Below are 18,824 nucleotides of genomic sequence, written 5' to 3' on the forward strand. Positions count from 1 at the left end.
AATATCTGATGAATCCCAAGAGAGGAGAATCTTTTCTGTTTCCAAAATGTGATAACCCCAGATTGGACAGTGGGAAGAAACTTTGGGGAATGAGAGTGGGAAGGATCCCATAAATTATTGCCAAGACAACACAGTAATAAATAACCAGGAAACTTGTAGGGGATTGGGATTTTATTGTGGCCAACTGGAGACCTTTGTCTAAAGGGATTCCTCAGTTTCAGCCTATTTCTGCTTGGTGAGATTATGTGCCCAGTCTTGGCAGATTCTCTACTGTTTCAAAGGAAGTTGGAAATCTAGATTATGTGCAATCTCTCAGTTTTTAAGTGCTGGTATATTGAGTGTTCCCCATACCAACAAGCAATTCTTGGACAACAGAACGTTGCCCAGCAATTGAACTCAATTCTGACTCTAACCAGACATAGCACCAGATTCTACCTGTTAAAGACTTAGTCCTATCAGACCAACCCCCACTCCAGAACACAGTTCCAAGTCCCGGTTGTTACCTGTGCTTCTTCTGACTGATTGACTATAAGTTGGTTTTATTAATTTGTTAGACTGACTCATAGAACTCAGACATTTTACTTAGTAATCACTGGTTTATCATAAGGATATAACTCAGGGAACAGTCAGATGGAAGAGATGCACAGGGCTATGCATGGGGAAGGAGTGTGGAGCTTCCATGATCTCTGCACAGGCACAGTTCTCCCTGAATTTTCACATGGTCACCAACTGGGAATCTCTCAACCGTGTCCTTTGGTGGTCTATGGAGACTTCATTACATATGCATGATTCATTAAATCATTGGCTACTGGGGAGGGATTCAGCTTGCAACACACTGCACCTCCCCAGAGGTGGGGCAGGGGAGGGCTGTAGGGGGCTTGGAGACTGAAAGTTCAATCCTGTAATCACAAGGTTGGCTCTCCTGGCAACTAGCACCTATCCTTTGGTTCTAAAAGTCACCTTCATATAACACAAAACACCTTGGTAACTCAATATTTCAGAAATTCCAGGGTTTGGGAAGATAATGAGCCAGGAACTGTGGATGAAGACTGGAGTATATGTGAGAAATTTTGGTCATCTCAATGACCAAATGTGTATTTCTTCAAAATCATAATATAAAAGCTGGTGACCTATTTTAATTCATGGAAAATGCTTTTCAAGTCCAAAAGTATATGTCTTTAAGCTGGATTTGGCCTTACCAATTTTAGATCTCCTTACTAAACAATTTAACACGATATAGTTCCCTGGTTACCTTTAAAGTGGTCAGAATCTGAATGGGGTGCTGGTAAGCTGTGAAGAGGAGAGTGGGAGAAGCAGGGTGATGGAGGAGAGAGACTGCTGAAGAACTCTGGGGTAGCCTTTTCCCCAGACTCAGATCCCAGGGATGGGACAAAAGGCTACATCCCAGTTTGTCATTGCTGGGTTTATCTATGCTGTCCAAGGAAAATGAGACAACATGGTCAACCAAATATTGGGTCTTAATTTTACATTTATTTTTCTATTGTTCTCACATAAGAAAGATTTATTGAAATGGGTCATAGACTTAAATGTAAGAACTAAAGGTATAAAACTCTTAGAAGAATACAGGAGTAAGTTTTGTGATCTTGGGTTAGGCACAGGTACATTAGATACAACCCCCAAAGCATGAGGGACGTTAGAAACCAGGTAGACAGGACTTCATAAAAATCAGAAATTTTCATGCTTAAAAGGATGCCATTAATGTGAAAAGACCCCCACAGAATAGGAGGATTACTGCCTCCCAGAGTTGCAGCATAATTCAAAATTTTTAATCTGAGAGAATGAGAAGCATTGCATATGGTAGTACTTGCATATGTATTAGCTTGAAGGAAATGGTGTGGATGTAATTATAAGATCATCATACACACAGTTGACAAAAACAGGCTTGAGTTCCTATATGTTCCTGAGAACCTATAGGTTTTTGTCAACTGATGAGTACATAACCTTGTTTTACCTGAGTTTCTGTTCAAAGATACAATTTAATATATCATTTTTATAAGTGATGATATACAGTATTTAATGAAACATTTTTAAAAAGTATTACTGTGTTATGAGTAACAGTGAGATTGTGTACCTTAATTCTTCCCTAAGTCATACATAAATACATACTAGTCTGTATAGTCATGCATATAAAGTCCTGGGAAGTGAAAAGCATTAAAGTTTTATAAAAGCATTACCTATTGATGGAGCTACATGCTGTACAGTGATGCAGTGCACACTGGTCAAACCTCTGCACCTTGGCTTACCCCACAAAACCAAGCGACAGGTTGGTTGAGCTCATTCTGCAGATGAGGAAGAGGGATGCAGGTTTGACATCTGTCAGTTCAACCTCAGAAGTTTGGCTTCACCACTTGTGGGTGGAGTTGGCAGTTTTCCCTCCTAAACTGGCTCCAGAAACTGGATTAGCCTTGTCTGCTTGGTTTTTGCCTCAAATCTTTAAAGCATCTCAGCATAGGTGGCAAAGGCATAGGAAGTTAAGCACTTACTGAGGCTTCTATCTAGTATTTGCTCACACTCTTCCATGTCACTGATAATTTTTCTTTAAGGCAGAGTTCCATTCTGATTTTTAGCCTGCTGTAAAAGTTTCAAGACTCTTAGGCTGTCATCACTATCTTCATCATCACCTTGTTTTGCCATCTTGGCCAATCTTTGTTGGGTTCTATTGCTTTCTGTGCCAAAATTTCCTCCATGTCTTACCTCATGTCATCAAAGTCTTCACTTATTTGCCATGTGATATGTATTATGCTTTTCACATTGTTCTTTATACTTTCTGCAACACGTTCAAAGCCTTGGAAATTTTCCTCACAGTCTGGTCAAATATTTTTCCAACAGTTATTTATAGTTGTCTGCTTGATATTGTTCCAGGCTGTGCTAACATAATTATATTGCATATAGAGACTGACTTCCAGTAGTCCATCATGGTAGTTTCTTTATTGGTGTTGAGAGCCTCAAAAGCCTTGCTATAGAGCTCCCTAGTATAATGTACCTTGAATACTTACTCCAAGGGCATGCAACCAAGATGGGCACAATAAAGGACAGAAATGGTATGGACCTAACAGAAGCAGAAGATATTAAGAGGTCGCAACAATACACAGAACTACACAAAAAAGATCATGACCAGATAACCATGATGGTGTGATCATTCACCTGGAGCCAGACATCCTGAAATGAGAAGTCAAGTGGGCCTTAGGAAGCATCACTATGAACAAAGCTAGTGGAGATGATGGAATTCCATTTGAGCTATGGAAAGGTGATGCTGTGAAAGTGCTGCACTCAATATGCCAGCAAATTTGGAAAACTCAGCAGTGACCACAAGACTGGAAAAGGTCAGTTTTCATTGAAACCCAAAGAAAGGCAGTGCCAAAGAATGTTCAAACTACGGCACAATTGCACTCATCTCACTCGCTAGCAAAGTAATGCTTAAAATTCTCCAAGCCAGGCTTCAACAGTACATGAACATCTAACAGATGTTCCAGCTGGATTTAGAAAAGGCAGAGGAACCAGAGATCAAATTGCCAACAACCGTTGGATCATCGAAAAAGCAAGAGAGGTCCAGAAAAATATCGACTTCTGCTTTATTGACTATGTCAAAGCCTTTGACTGTGTGAATCACGAAAACTGGAAAATTCTTCAACAAGAGATGCAAATACTAGACCACCTGACCTACCTCCTGAGAAATCTGTATGCAGGTCAAGAAGCAGCAGTTAGAACTGGACATGGAACAACAGACTGGTTCCAAATAGGGAAAGGAGTACGTTAAGGCTTGTACATTGTCACCCTGCTTATTTAATTTATATGCAGAGTACATCATGCAAAATGCTGGGCTGGAATCAAGATTGGTGGGAGAAACATCAATAACCTCAGATATGCAGATAACAATACCCTTTGGCAGAAGGCAAAGAAGAACTAAAGAGCCTCTTGATGAAAGTGAAAGAGGAGAGTGAAAAAACTGGCTTAAAACTCAACATTCAGAAAAGATCACGGCATCTGGTCCCATCACTTCATGGCAAATAGATGGGGAAACAATGGAAACAGTGAGAGACTATTTTGGGGGCTCCAAAATCACTGCAGACGGTGAGTGCAGCCATGAAATTAAAAGACGCTTACTCCTTGGAAGAAAAGTTATGACCAACCTAGACAGCATATTAAAAAGCAGAGACATTACTTTGCCAACCAAGGTCCGTCTAGTCAAGGCTATGCTTTTTCCAGTGGTCATGTATGGATGTGAGAGTTGGACTATAAAGAAAGCTGAGTGCCAAAGAATTGATGCTTTTTAACTGTAGTGTTGGAGAAGACTCTTGAGAGTCCATTAGACTGCAAAGAAATCAAACCAGTCAATCCTAAAGGAAATCATTCTTGAATATTCATTGAAAGGATTGATGCTGAAGCTGAAGCTCCAATACTTTGGCCACCTGATGCGAAGAGCTGACTCATTGGTAAAGACCCTGATGCTGGGAAAGAGAGAAGGCGCGAGGAGAAGGGGACAACAAAGGATGAAATGGTTGGATGGAATCACTGAATGGATGGACATGAGTTTGAGTAAGCCCTGGGTGTTGGTGATGGACAGGGAAGTCTGGCATGCTGCAGTCCATGGGGCTGCAGAGTTGGACAGGACTGAGCTAGAGAACTCTGATAGAAGGGCTGGATAAGAGAGGTAGTATTTGCAGGCATGAAAAGAACTTGTATCTTGGCGTGGGGATTTTTGAGTGTCCTACAGCAGTGGAGTGGGGCATTATGCAAAATTAAGAAAATCTTGAAGGAAAAGTTTCTGCCCTTGAGACAGTATTCAACTTCCTGTATGAAACAGCAGTGGAACCAATCAGAGGTCATCCAGGCTTTTTTGTTCCCCCTTCGACGGACTGACATAAGGTATGGTTACTTTTCCCTCTAAGTAACTGAACTTGAAGCTCTATACTAGTAGGGGTTTGCACTTAAAGTCGGCCTTAGCATTGGTGCACAAAAGTGAGGTTTCATATTCCTGGAATGATTTAAAGTCAGTGCATTGGAGGCCATTCGCATTATATAGGTTCTTTTGCCAACGTCCCTGTAAAATAAGCCAGTTTCAAAAGCGTTGAAAACCTGCTCTTTCATATACCCCTCTTCCTGTATAACAATTAGCAAGTATTGTTTGAATTCTTCCGCAGCTTCCAGATCTGCAAAACTTGCCTCACCCGCAAGGTTAACACTACAGATACCACGCTGACTTTTGAAATGTGCAAGCCTTCCAGCACAAGCGGAGAGGTTCTTTGGCTTTTAGTTTCATAGCAATGTTGTCTGCTGCTGCTGCTAAGTCGCTTCAGTCCTTTCCGACTCTGTGCGACCCCATAGGCGGCAGCCCATCAGGCTCCCCGGTCCCTGGGATTCTCCAGGCAAGAACACTGGAATGGGTTGCCATTTCTTTCTCCAATGCATGAAAGTGAAAGTGAAGTCGCTCAGCCGTGTCCGACTCTTCGCGACCCCATGGACCGCAGCGTACCAGGCTCCTCCGTCAATGGGATTTTCCAGGCAAGAGTACTGGAGTGGGGTGCCAATGCCTTCTCCACAATGCTGTTTACGAGACCTTTTTTTTTTATCAGTTGTCATCTCATGAATCCACAAACTGAGCCGCTTTTCCATCTATTCCATAGCTTCCTCGCGCACTATGGATATCATTTTAGCACTTTACGGAGCAGCTTCCCGTATGAATCAGCGAATTTCCTTTCATTTTTCTTGATGTACCGAATAGTTGATTGAATAACATTGATCTCATGGCCAGCATCACTACAGCTCATGCCTGAACGAAGCTTATCTAACACACGTATTTTTCTCCATAAGGCACATCACAGCCTTTTTGCGCTTATAAACATTAGGCAGCACTCCAGCACTACGCTCAGGGCCTTTTTAAACAGCGAAATCTCTTAACAGAGAGCCCAAAGATGAAAAACCGCGGCAAGAAATAGATTGCGAATACGACACTTATTTACACTTCCAGAGCTGAAGTAATATAGTGGATCATGTGCCTCCAATCTCGAAGACCCACCACTGGTTAACTCAAAATTTTCACTCTCTGTCCATGTCCGCAAATAAACCCAGAAAGCACCGAAAATTTTGATTTTGGGGGTGACAGTAAATTTTCACAAGTAAGCGAGTTCAAAAACGTCAACTACTGAACAAAGGTCGGCCGTCTTCCCACAGGCAAACAAATTTTGCTTCAAGGATACAGCCTCTCAGGCGGAGCGCTGAAGACTACTCGTCCCAGCATGCCTCGCCGCAGCAGCGAGCCCGCGTGTGCAAGCCCGATGCTCTGGGCCGGAAGTGTCGCATTGGGAGCGCGCAGCACGCGTTGCGCATGCTCCACGCTGCGGGGGCCCGCCCCAGCCACCGCCTCCTGTCTCGCACCACCACGCTCTATCCCTAGAGCTTTGCCGTTGGCCACAGCTGCTTCGCCCCTGTAGACCCTGCGCGGTAGCGACATGGAGGAATTCGACTCCGAAGACTTCTCCACCTCCGAGGAGGACGAGGACTACGTGCCCTCCGGTGAGCGATTCCGCCAGAGGCGACTCGCCCCGCCCAGCGGCTCACGTGAGGCGCGCCTGGCCCGTCGTGCGTGGGCCCGGTGGCCGGGCAGCGCTCGCCTCAGGCGGCCCCGCCCCGCGCCCTCGCCTGCTGTCCGGCTCTGCGCCGCCCGCTCGGCCCTAGTTGCATCCGATGCGGCGTTTTGCGCAGCGGCTCCTGGTGGCCTGGATTGGACCGCCGCCGCCCCTCGGAGGGCGGGAACCTGCAAGTGAACTGAGACACTGCCGGTCGTTGGGCATCGCGTTTTCTCACCCACCCTGAACTCTTCTGAAAGGCAGACCTTGCGTCCCCAGGGAGTTGCTAATTGACATGTCCCACATATAACCTTTTCACTTTCTGTCCTCAGAAGTGATCTGGTTGTTTAAAAGTTAGCATAATGATGCCCTTTACTTCTTAGCAAAGATTGCACTCATTGCTGTCTTTTCAGACCTTAAAGTTTTTATGTAAACCGATCCGGGCTAAAATGTCACCCAGACCTAACCGGTCCGCCATCCTGCGCTTTCCACAGGCTCCCCCATCTCATTAGGTGTATCTGCTGGTACAATCGCTCAGGTAAAAGCAAAACCGAAAAACCCGTCGGAGTTGACCTTATTCTCACTCTTTTGATTCAGATAATCTTTCAGTTCTGTTTGAGTCCATGTGGAAGATTCATTTCTAATCACTGCTTCAGCAGTCTCGCTCTTACTGAGCTTCCGTTATCACTAAGACTCCCCATAGCTTCCCAGCTGGGTTACCAGGTTCCATTCTTATCCACCAACATTGGCCTTCTGATATTGGCCCTTGTGAACATTTGAAAACTAGTTTTCATATTAATCAAAAGTACCGTGTTAGTCGCTCAGTTGTGTCTGCTTCTTTGTGACCCCGTGGATTTTAGCCCACCAGGCTCCTCTGTCCTTGGAATTCCCCAGACAAGAATACTGAATTAGGTTGCCATTCCCTTCTCCAGGGCATCAAACGCGGGTCTCCTGCATTGCAGGCAGATTCTTTACCGTCTGAACCCAGATGAAGCCAAAAAGGTGGCATCATTTCATTTCATTTCAGTCGCTCAGTCGTGTCCGACTCTTTGCGACCCCATGAATCACAGCACGCCAGGCCTCCCTGTCCATCACCAACTCCCGGAGTTCACTCAGACTCATGTCCATCCAGTCGGTGATGCCATCCAGCCATCTCACTCTCTGTCTTCCCCTTCTCCTCCTGCCCCCAATCCCTCCCAGCATCAGAGTCTTTTCCAGGGAGTCAACTCTTTGCATTCATACTTAAAAATAATCAAGTATTTCTGAAATACTTATTTTGAATCTGAACCTTTTCCATCACCTATCATCCCTGTCAGTTTTCTCTAGAAGAAACTGTTTTTAAAATTTGGTATTTCCATTGTTTCTTGACTTAACTGATCCATGTTAGGTCTTCTTTTAATACCTTCTAGAGTCTTTCTCCTCACTACCAAAACATAGACTTTTCAATTTCAGACCCTTTCCAAATCCCCAGCCTGCCAATGTTCCTATGTCTAATTTGGGTTAGACTGGTATTGTTTCCTTTTTTGTAATGACTTTGTGGACACCAGGTTCTTGGCTGAACCATGTGATATATACAGTTATTGCTTTTCCTGAACTAGTTTTCTCTGGAGTGAATAATTGCCATTTTGTTGTTGTTTAGTCATCTATGTACTTAATACTGATTTGATCCTAAACTCTCAAAATTGTCTAAATCATCTTCCAAGACATTTTGATATATTAAATAATCATTCACTTTTTTGAAGTCCCTCTTTGTCTTCTGACCTGCTCAGATTTGACTTGGCTTTACCGTTTTTAAACTTAAAATCTTCCATCCTGACCACCACTCTGGATATTCCTTCTGTCTCCCTTTTCTTTTGGATTCTTTGTTTCTTGGGTCCCGATGTCTTCATTCTTGGTGTGTTCCACCAAAATGAGAATGAATCCTCAAATAGCTTCTTGAAGAAAGATGGATGATAGAAACTTTTTGTCTGAGACCATGACTATCTAAAAATAAGTAGGTGGCTCTCAGGCATGATTAATAGTTTGGTATGGAGTTCTGTATTCTATAATAGTTTTCTATCTGAATTTTGAAGGTATTTTTCCATTATTTTAAGAAGATTCTTGTTGCTAGTTTTTACTCATTTCCATAAAATTTGTTTGTCTCTGGAAGCTTGTAGAATCTTGTCTTTGTTTCTGATATTTTCTGATATTTCACAGTGATATACTGTACCTTAGTATGAGTCTGTTTTCATCCATTGGTCTTGACCTTATGGAACTTTTTAAATTTGGGAAGGGGACTGTTTTCTCCATTTTATTTTTTTGGAATCATTATTTGTATATTTACTCATATGTTGGGCTTTCCTGGAGGCTCACCTGATAAAGAATCCTCCTGCAACGTGGGAGACTTGGGTTTGATCCCTGGGATGGGAAGATCCCCTGGAGAAGGGAAAGGCTACCCACTCCAGTATTCTGGCCTGGAGAATTCCATGGACTATATAGTCCAATGGGTCGCAAAGAGCTGGACTCCACTGAGCAACTTTCACTTTTCACTCTTATGTTACCTTATGGACTGGTACTATCTTTTCTTCCATTTTGATCCTCTATTTTCTAACTTTGATTTTTTTTCTTTATGTGAATATTTCAGTATTTTAACATCCTCCTCTTCTGTTGAGTGTTTTTCCATATTTTTTCTATGTTTTATGGCTTTAATTAACACAAATACAATGTGTACACAAGCTGTCTGTGTGTTTTCTTTTCTGTGTGTCCTGGAATTGGTGACTTGGATGGCCCCGTTGGCTGCTCTTTTCACCATGACACTGGCTATCTTGTTGATGTTGGGTGCAGTCTCAGCACAATAGATTTGTTGCACATCAGCGGTACTTCAAGCTCTTTGACATTGTAGACCAGGAACTTCCGAAGCCGTGGTGCAGCATGTGCTTTATTTTCTTGTCCTCATCACCAGTATTGGGCATCAAGATGTGACCCTTGAATATTTTTAATTTTTAATAACTCTTTTTGTTTTTCGAAAACTTTTAAATAGCATCATGTTCTTGTTCTGTGAGTGCAAGTATCTTATTACTATATGGATATTAATTATAGAAGTTTTTTTCCCTAGTTTTGTTTCCTCTGAATTCCTTTCTGTTTTCAGTCTTGCCTTTGATATTAGAGACTTTCCTCGGTTGTTTGGCAGTCCTAGTTCATTGTACATTAAACCTTTAATAATTAAGTGGATCTGGAGGAATATTCAAAATACCACTCTTTGTAATGGCCCCAAACCAAATATCCATCAACACAGGAATGGGTAAATAAATTGTGGTATAGTCATATAATGAAATAATATTTAGGGATGACAATGAATAAGCTATGCCTCCATGCAAAGTGAAATAAAAGAGTTAGTTGCTCAATCATGTCTGACTCTTTGCGACCCCATGTACTGTAGCCTCCATCGTTGGAATTCTCCAGGCAGGGTGACTTACAGATAAAATGTTGAGTGAAAGGAGCTGGATGCAAGAGTTCATATTGTAGGGGTCTGCTTAAGGCTCAAAAACAGATAAAACTAATCTATTTCATTAGACTTCAGGATAGTGGTTCTCTGTGGGATGTGGCTAGTGATTGCAGTAGGGAACAAGGGGCTTCTGCAAAGCTGTTCATGTTCTGCTTCTTCAGTTGGGTCTAGTTAAACAGGAGTGTTCAGTTTACATAATTTCAGCTACCTGTGCATTAGCTTGTGTGCTTTTTGGTATGTTATACTTGCAATAAAGCTTATGTGAAATAAAAAAGAAAAAAATTGGTTGAATCTCTGTGTGTACAGGATCTGTTGACTGGTATCCACAGAAAGTGGTCAGACTAGTCATCCAAGGAGCACTTTTGTTGGGGACCTTGAATGTCAATGTCTGAAGATGGAAAATTGACATATTTGTTTTTTCTGTCTAACCTGAAGTTTTTAAGCCTCTTTCTAAACCTCTTTTATTGATAAGAGAAGATACTTTTGCTTACTTTTGAAAGATATCCATGATGAGGTAAAAACATCAGTTTCTTCTTTGAAAAGTGACAGTAGATTTGGAATTTCTGTTCATTCAGCACGTAGTTGTAAAGACATGCTGATCCATGTCCTCATGGTGGGTGGAGCATAGCAGAAATTGCAAATATAAGTAGAGTGAGTTAATGGACTCTCCTGGAGGCCAGGATTAGGGGAACTTATCTTAGTCTTCAGGAACAGGGAGGACAGCCCTCAGAAAATATTTTAGTCTGGTGAAGAACAAAGGAAAGTACTAGTTTTCCATAATGAAAATGTGTCATCTTCATGTGAAAACCTTTATTCCTGTTTGTCTGACCACCGTGTTATGTTATTTCAGGTGGAGAGTATAGTGAAGATGATATAAATGAATTAGTGAAGGAAGATGAAGTGGATGGTGAAGAGGAGACACAGAAAACCAAAGGGACAAAAAGAAAGGCTGAGAGCATTCTGGCCAGGTGATGCTGCCCTCAAGGCCCTTAGAAGTCAGGGGCTGTTGACACAGCCATCCAGATTGCTGGCATTGGTCTGATGACAGATTTCTTGCTGCCAGTCTCTAACCTTTTTCTCATTGAGGGAAATATTTGGTGACCTTTTAGGATTAAATTCTTATTCTCTGGTAAGCTTTAATAATTTTTGAACTTCAGTAAAAAAATTAATAGGTAATATGTGCACCTGATTTAAAATGTAAAACTGGGGTATCCTCTGGTGGTCCAGTGGTTAGGACTCCATGCATCCAGAGCCAGGGCCTGATTCAGTCCCTGGTTGGGGAACTAAGATTCTACAAGCTGTGTGGTTTGCCAAAAAGAGAAAAGAAAAGCTCAATTACTAGAAAAAATATGTATTCCATTCCTATTTCTTGTTGCTTTGTCTCAGAAGAATTACATTGCCAGAAGTAATTCTCTGTGCATGCCATGTTCAGTCGCTAAGTCATGTTCAACTCCTCGCAACCCCATGGACTGTAGTCCACTAGGCTCTTCTTTCTGTGGAATTTTCCAGGCAAAAATACTGGAGTGCGTTTGCCATTTCCTCCTCCAGGAGAATCTTTATTGACACAGGGATTGAATTCCAGTCTCCTGTGTCTCTTGCACTGGCAGGCGATTCTTTACCACCGAGCCACCTGGGAAGCCCCTTATTCCGTATATATATAAGTGTGTATTTTGTATTTCCTACTTTTTAAAATTTTTCTGCCACACAGCTTGTAGGATCTTAGTTCCCTGACCAGGGTTTGGATTCATGCTCCCTGCAGTAGAAGCGGGGAGTCCTAACCAGTGAACCAGTAGAGAATACTTTGTACCTCCTACTCTTAAAAAAAGTATGAATAGTAGGGTAGTCTGTGTATCTTTTGTCAGTTTCCTTATTTCACACCTTGGTGATGATGCTGCAGCAGTACATTTAACTGTACCTTTTTCTTTTTGGTAACTGCATTGTGTTGCGTTTTATGGATAGACTCTACTCTGTTTAAACACTCCTTCAGAGACCTTTAGATTGTCCTTATCTTTACTACAGCAAATAAGACTGCAATGAATATTCTTTGTCTTTGTACCCTTGTATATTTATAAATCAGATCATGGAGAAGTAGAATGGTTTGACCCAGGGTTATATGTAGTGAAAAATATATATATATATTGGTATAGGCAGATTACCTTCTGTAAGCCTGGTACTAAATTGCACTCCCTACAAAAAAGTATGAAAGTTCTCAGAAGTTACTTAACTCAGATAAGGGAGTCTTTCAATAGAAGTCTTTTATTCTTTTTTGATTGGTGTTTCTGTCTTCCTGGGCATTGAAGCAAAAAGCAGATTGTAGAAGAATTTTGAGTATTAGATGATTCACTTGAAGTCAGAATAACCTTAGAAAGCAATTTGCTCTTTTAAGTCTTGGCTCAATTCTTTTGTCCTTGAGTTTTTCTGTATTCCAGCTTTCATATCTTCAGAAAGTTGGAAGAAACATGGATGCTCCACTCCCCACTCCCTCAGAACTCTAGAAAGAAACAGTGTGAATAAATCTGAGGCTCTCTTCAATATCTGTTCTCCAAATGGAGTGACTTTTAAAAGTATTTGGCATATGTATGTTCTTAGAGCCCTCTTTCTGATTGAGGTGATTTTCGGTGTTTTCTTGGTGAGAATAGCTAGTCCTAATTCAGAAGTAGAAGAGTATATTTTGATTCTAAGTGTTTTTGGAAAATGGTAACTCTAAGAGCTCAGTTGTTTTTTTCTTCCACAAAATCTCACCTTAACCTCTCCCTTTCACCATGTCATACGGTGAGGTAAGTAGTCCTTTACATCAGTCGTCCCGATTTAAAAGTTTTCTGAAGTTTCCAACATGTTTGGAATTCAGGAAGGAATAACTGAAATTATTTTGCCTGTTTGTCTTATCTTTCTTCTTCCTTCTTACTGTTGGTGACTAGAAAGAGAAAACAAGGTGGCCTCTCACTAGAAGAAGAGGATGAAGAGGATGCCAACGAGGAGTCTGGAGGAAGTAGTAGTGAGGAGGAAGAGGCAGCAACAGGGCAGGAAAAAGGCGTTGAGTCAGAGGATGCCAGGAAGAAGAAGGAGGATGAACTATGGGCCAGCTTCCTGAATGATGTAGGCCCGAAATCAAAAGTACCCCCAAGTACACACGTTAAAGTAAGTTAACAGGTGAATAGGATGAATGCTTCTTGGAAATTTCCCAGGTAGATTTTTTAAATTTACAAACTGAGATTTGAGGCTTACAAAAGAAATCTGATTAGCTGCTTTTTAATAGTAACTCTACTAAGTGAAAAGCAGAGCATTCCCTGTGGGAGAAGACATAAGCTTTTCTAATCATATCAATTTTCAGTGAGTATTTAAGTGTTTAGAGATGAAACCCGTGTTAAGACTAGCTGGAAACAATATATTTGGGTGGATCTTTTAGTTTTCATCCTAATATGAAATTTATTACACTCCTTTTTTCATAGACAGGAGAGGAGACTGAAGAGACAAGTTCAAGTCATTTGGTCAAAGCAGAAAGACTAGAGAAACCTAAAGAAACAGAAAAAGTTAAAATTACAAAGGTGTTTGATTTTGCTGGTGAAGAAGTCAGGTAAGATGACATTCACAAACTTCAAACTTAGTTCTTTTTTTTTTTCAAAATTCAGTCAGTTCAGTTCAGTTCAGTCACTCAGTCGTGTCCGACTCTCCGCGACCCCATGAATCACAGCACGCCAGGCCTCCCTGTCCATCACCAACTCCTGGAGTTTACGCAAACTCATGTCCACAGAGTCGGTGATGCCATCCAGCCATCTCATTTTCTGTCGTCCCCTTCTCCTTCCGCCCCCAACCTTTCCCAGCATCAGAGTCTTTTCCAGTGAGTCAACTCGTCGCATGAGGTGACCAAAGTATTGCAGTTTCAGCTTTAGCATCAGTCCCTCCAATGAACACCCAGGATCGATCTCCTTTAGAATGGACTGGTTGGACCTCCTTGCAGTATAAGGGACTCTCAAGAGTCTTCTCCAACACCACAGTTCAAAAGCATCGATTCTTCGGCGATCAGCTTTCTTCACAGTCCAACTCTCACATCCATACATGACCACGGGAAAAACCATAGCCTTGACTAGACGGACCTTGGTTGGCAAAGTAATGTCTCTGCTTTTTAATATACTATCCAGGTTGGTCATAACTTTCCTTCCAAGGAGCAAGCGTCTTTTAATTTCATGGCTGCAATCAGCATCTGCAGTGATTTTGGAGCCCCAAAAAATAAAAGTCTGACACTGTTTCCACTGTTTTTCCATCTATTTCCCATAAAGTGATGGAACCAGATGCCATGATCCTTGTTTTCTGAATGTTGAGCTTCAAGCCAACCTTTTCACTCTCTTCTTTCACTTTCATCAAGAGGCTTTTGAGTTCCTCTTCACTTTCTGCCATAAGGGTAGTGTCATCTGCATATCTGAGGTTATTGATATTTCTCCCAGCAATCTTGATTCCAGCTTGTGCTTCTTCCAGCCCAGCGTTCCTCATGATGTACTCTGCATATAAGTTAAATAAGCAAGGTGACAATATACAACCTTGACGTACACCTTTTCCTATTTGGAACCAGTCTGTTGTTCCATGTCCAGTTCTAACTGTTGCTTCCTGACCTGCATACAGGTTTCTCAAGAGGCAGGTCAGGTGGTCTGGGATTCCCATCTCTTTCAGAATGTTCTACAGTTTATTGTGATCGACACAGTCAAAGTCTTTGGCATAGTCAATGAAGCAGAAATAGATGTTTTTCTGAAACTCTCTTGCTTTCACCGTGATCCAGCGGATGTTGGCAATTTGATCTCTGGTGCCTCTGCCTTTTCTAAAACCTGCTTGAACATCTGGGAGTTCACGGTTTACATACTGCTGAAGCCTGGCTTGGAGAATTTTGAGCATGACTTTACTAGCGTGTGAGATGAGTGCAACTGTGCGGTAGTTTGAGCATTCTTTGGCATTGCCTTTCTTTGGGATTGGAATGAAGACTGACCTCTTCCAGTCCTGTGGCCACTGCTGAGTTTTCCAAATCTGCTGGCATATTGAGTGCAGCACTTTCACAGCATCATTTTTCAAGACTTGAAATAGCTCAACTGGAATTCCATCACTTCCACTAGCTTTGTTTGTAGTGATGCTTAAAAGGAACGTTTTTCTTTTAATATATACTTTATTTATTATTTTGCTGCACCGGGTCTTCGTTGCTACACGTGAGCTTTCTCTTGTGCGGTGCTCGGGCTTCTCATCATGGCATCTCTGGTTGCAGAGTGCGGGCTCTAGAGTGCAGCCTCATTAGTTGTGATGCACAGGCTTAGCTGCCCATAGGCATGTGGAATCTTTCTAGATCGGGGATCAGACCGGTGTCCCTTGCATTGCATGGTGATTCTTAACCTGTGGACTACCAAGGAGGCAAGCCCCTAAAAAGGAACATCTTTCTAAATGATGTTAGACATCTGTCCTCTTTCCAACCTATCTTAATATTTTGGATGAGTTATATTTGAACTCAAGGAAAACAGTGGCTCCATTAATCATCAGGGAACAGGAGAATGTCCTTTCACATATGGTAATGTAGTTTTGGGGTAGTGTGAAGTGGTTGGCTGAACAGAAACAACAAAATGTACGAGTTAACTCTTTGTTTTCACTTACTCGTTGCCATGCTTTGTGTCTTTGGCTCTTTCTCCCTTAATTACCTTCCCTAACTTTGAAGTGTAAGTCCCAATAAAGTGTTTGAAATCAGGTGACAGTTGAAAGTACTAGGAGAGAAGTGATTCTGATGCTATTTCCTCATCTCAATATTATTTTTTTCAATTGATACATAGATTTGTTACCAGTTTAGAAAAACAGTACAGGCTTAATACTCTGGTTGTTTTGGATGAGAGCCACATGCCTAGAATTTCCTCTTTCCCATTTTAAAAAAATTTTAATATGAAAACAGTGGATTTGTAATTTAGAGCTGCTGCTGCTGCTAAGTCATGTTAGTCGTGTCCAACTCTGTGCGACCCCATAGACCGCAGCCCACCAGGCTCCCCCATCCCTGGGGTTTTCCAGGCAAGAACACTGGAGTGGGCTGCCATTGCCTTCTCCGAATTTAGGGCCAGAGGAGAACAAATGAATTGCCTGCCTATCAGTAGTGTTATTTTCCTTAAAGTTGATGTTCTTAAAAACAAATGATATCTAATTTCCAACAGTTGTTTCATCTAGTGAAAATATATCTTGGAACAAGTTTTGACATTGTTTTATAAATGATGTGAAGGGAAACTTTTATTATTTTTTTGTTGGTGGTGGTTGTGGCTCTTTTTTTATTGGAATACAGTCGATTCACAATGTTGTGTTACTTTCTGCTATCAATTAAGTTATTCATATATATATTTCCTGGGGAAGGGCAGGGCAGCCCACTCCATTATTTTGGCCTGGAGAATCCCATGGACCAGATGATCCTGGCAGGCTACAGGCCATGGGGTCACAAAGAGTCACATACAACTGAAGCGACTGAGTACTCAGCACACACACATAGATATTTCCACTCTTTTTGTGTTATTTTTTTTTTCTCCTTTTTTCTTCTCAAAAATTTTACACTTACAGAAGTGTTCTAAGAATAGTATTACAATGAAAACCCATATGCCTGTCATACTCATTCACCACCTGTAAATGTTTTGCCTCTTTCCACCATCTGTATCTATATTTCTCTCTTTTTGTTTTGGCTGAACCTTTTAAGAATTGTAGGTCTCATGACACTTCACTCCTCTGTCCTAAGAGCAAAGATATTTTCCATGGTGACTCAGTATAACTCACATCCACTAGATTTCACATTAATACAGATTATTCTCTCAACTCATTCTAGTGAAGGATCCTGATTTTAAATATTCAGCCTGTTGCAGTCCAGTACTGTCATAAAGTACAACAAAGGAATTATTAGAAAAGTATGTTAAAAAGATACAAAATGCAAGCTCACATTTTTAACAATAAGATTTAACATGCAGATATAAAGTTACATTTCAATATATACAATCAAAGTGAACATAAATAAAAAAAGGAAAAGAGTTATACAACTTTTTTTCTTTGGCTGTACCCCGAAAAAACTTGTGAGATCTCAGTTCCTAGACAAGGGGTTGAAACCCTGACCTCAGTGCCAAAAGCGTTGAGTCCTAACCGCTGGACCACCAGGGAATTCCCAGTAACTCTACATGTTGGTCATTGAAAGTGTAAGTGATTGATAAAAGGAATCCACTTTAATTATATAATTGAAACAAGAAACTAAGAGTAGAGTATCAGTTCTTAATACTTAACATCTGGACACATACTTTGAAAAAGTACTGTTTATATTTTTGCAGTTTTTAATGTGTCAAAATAGCTTATTTCTTTCTCATTAATTATCTAGTCTAAGTGGGATTAGTGACAGCCCTACTCCTAGAGGATAATGTATTTGTAAATTACTGTTGCTGTGTTGGTGTTCATCCTTGTCTTTTTAATTTTATAAAAAATAATATTCATCATAAATCCATCTCAAAAGGCTGTATTGTATCTCTTTTAAATTTATTTTTCTAATAATTTCTTTTGATTGTGTTTTACAATAATACTGTTCTGCAACAGGTTGAAAATTTTATGTCAAGGTCCTTCACTGCAGATAATTTAAATAATAATCTGCAATAATATAAAATTAACGGAGATGGACGTGTGGATTTTAAGGCAGTCTCACTTAGTTCATGATTTTCATTTTTACTTTTTCCAAACGAAATCACTAATAGCTCCTTTTTTTCTTGCAGTTTTATTGAGGAACTCATTGCTCTACAGCACTGTATAAGTTTAAGGCACAGAGAGTAGTGATTTGATTTAGGTCCGTCATTAAATGATTGGTAATAGCTGTGTTTTCCGATTTCAGCATCCATGCTTCATCGATAGTCAGTTCCAATTGTTTATCCTGTCAAGTTATAATTAAATTTGGTATATTTCAGCAGGAAAGAGGAATTCTGGAGCATGAATTCTCTATGTGTGGATTTTTTTTTTTTTATGGAAAATACAGTTCAGAATATTCTATCAAACATGTTAATTTGTAGGGACTGTTCTTCAGGCTTTTATTTTTCACTTTTGCTCTTATTATTTATTTGCTTCTGAAAAATATGTTCAGTCTTATGCTTGTATGAAAATACTAAGATTGTTGAAAACAGCAAACTGGGAATTCCCTGATGGTCAAGTGATTAGGACTCTGTGTTTTTATGGCTGAGGGCCCAGGTTCAATTCCTGGTCAAGAAACTTAAGATCCTTCAAGGTTCCTGCCGCAGCCCCACAACCGTCAGAAAAACAAAACAAAATCTAAAAAAAAACACTGAACAAAGCAGACAGATAAGCATGTTTTACTATCTAATTGAGATCTTTAGAACTGGGAACCATATGGTTATTGTTTCTCTTTTGGAAGCACTAAATTTTTTCTGTAGTTCATTCTTACAACACTTTCTTCATAACCATTGTACCTCAGCATACATAATAATATGTCCACATTTATGATCAGCTTTCAGTTTATCAAATATAGTCTTCTAAATTAAATTTAATGCATTAGCTTTACATGATTCACAGGTTTTCCTACTGTGCTCAGAATAGTGGGTTTTTTAATTTTTGTTTTGTATTAAGATTTTTCTCAGAGAAGGAAGCAGTGTGTTGATTTATGTTCTAGCACAGACTCCTTAATCTAAACTGTTTCCCTGTCCTGCAGCTGTGTCATTGGAACTTATTCTTGCAAACACACTTTGAATCTCATCTGTTGTCTTATGATCCTACTT

General features: G+C 40.7%; 1 protein-coding gene across 1 annotated transcript in view; it reads left to right on the forward strand.

Annotated features, from left to right (window-relative positions):
- The first annotated feature begins 6,332 nt into the window (after positions 1-6,332).
- The window catches only part of LOC129547260 (heterochromatin-stabilizing protein CFDP1), a 107,458-nt gene continuing 94,966 nt past the window's right edge, over positions 6,333-18,824 (forward strand). The window contains exons 1-4 of the mRNA XM_055413115.2: positions 6,333-6,534; positions 10,922-11,039; positions 12,990-13,209; positions 13,521-13,645. Of these exons, the coding sequence (XP_055269090.1) occupies positions 6,471-6,534; positions 10,922-11,039; positions 12,990-13,209; positions 13,521-13,645 (527 nt within the window). The 5' untranslated portion in view covers positions 6,333-6,470. The remainder of the gene's footprint in view (positions 6,535-10,921; positions 11,040-12,989; positions 13,210-13,520; positions 13,646-18,824) is intronic.

This window comes from Moschus berezovskii, chromosome 22 (genome assembly GCF_049115385.1).
Source record: "Moschus berezovskii isolate FMDL1 chromosome 22, NW_MosBer_1.0, whole genome shotgun sequence".
Taxonomy (NCBI): Eukaryota; Metazoa; Chordata; class Mammalia; order Artiodactyla; family Moschidae; genus Moschus; species Moschus berezovskii.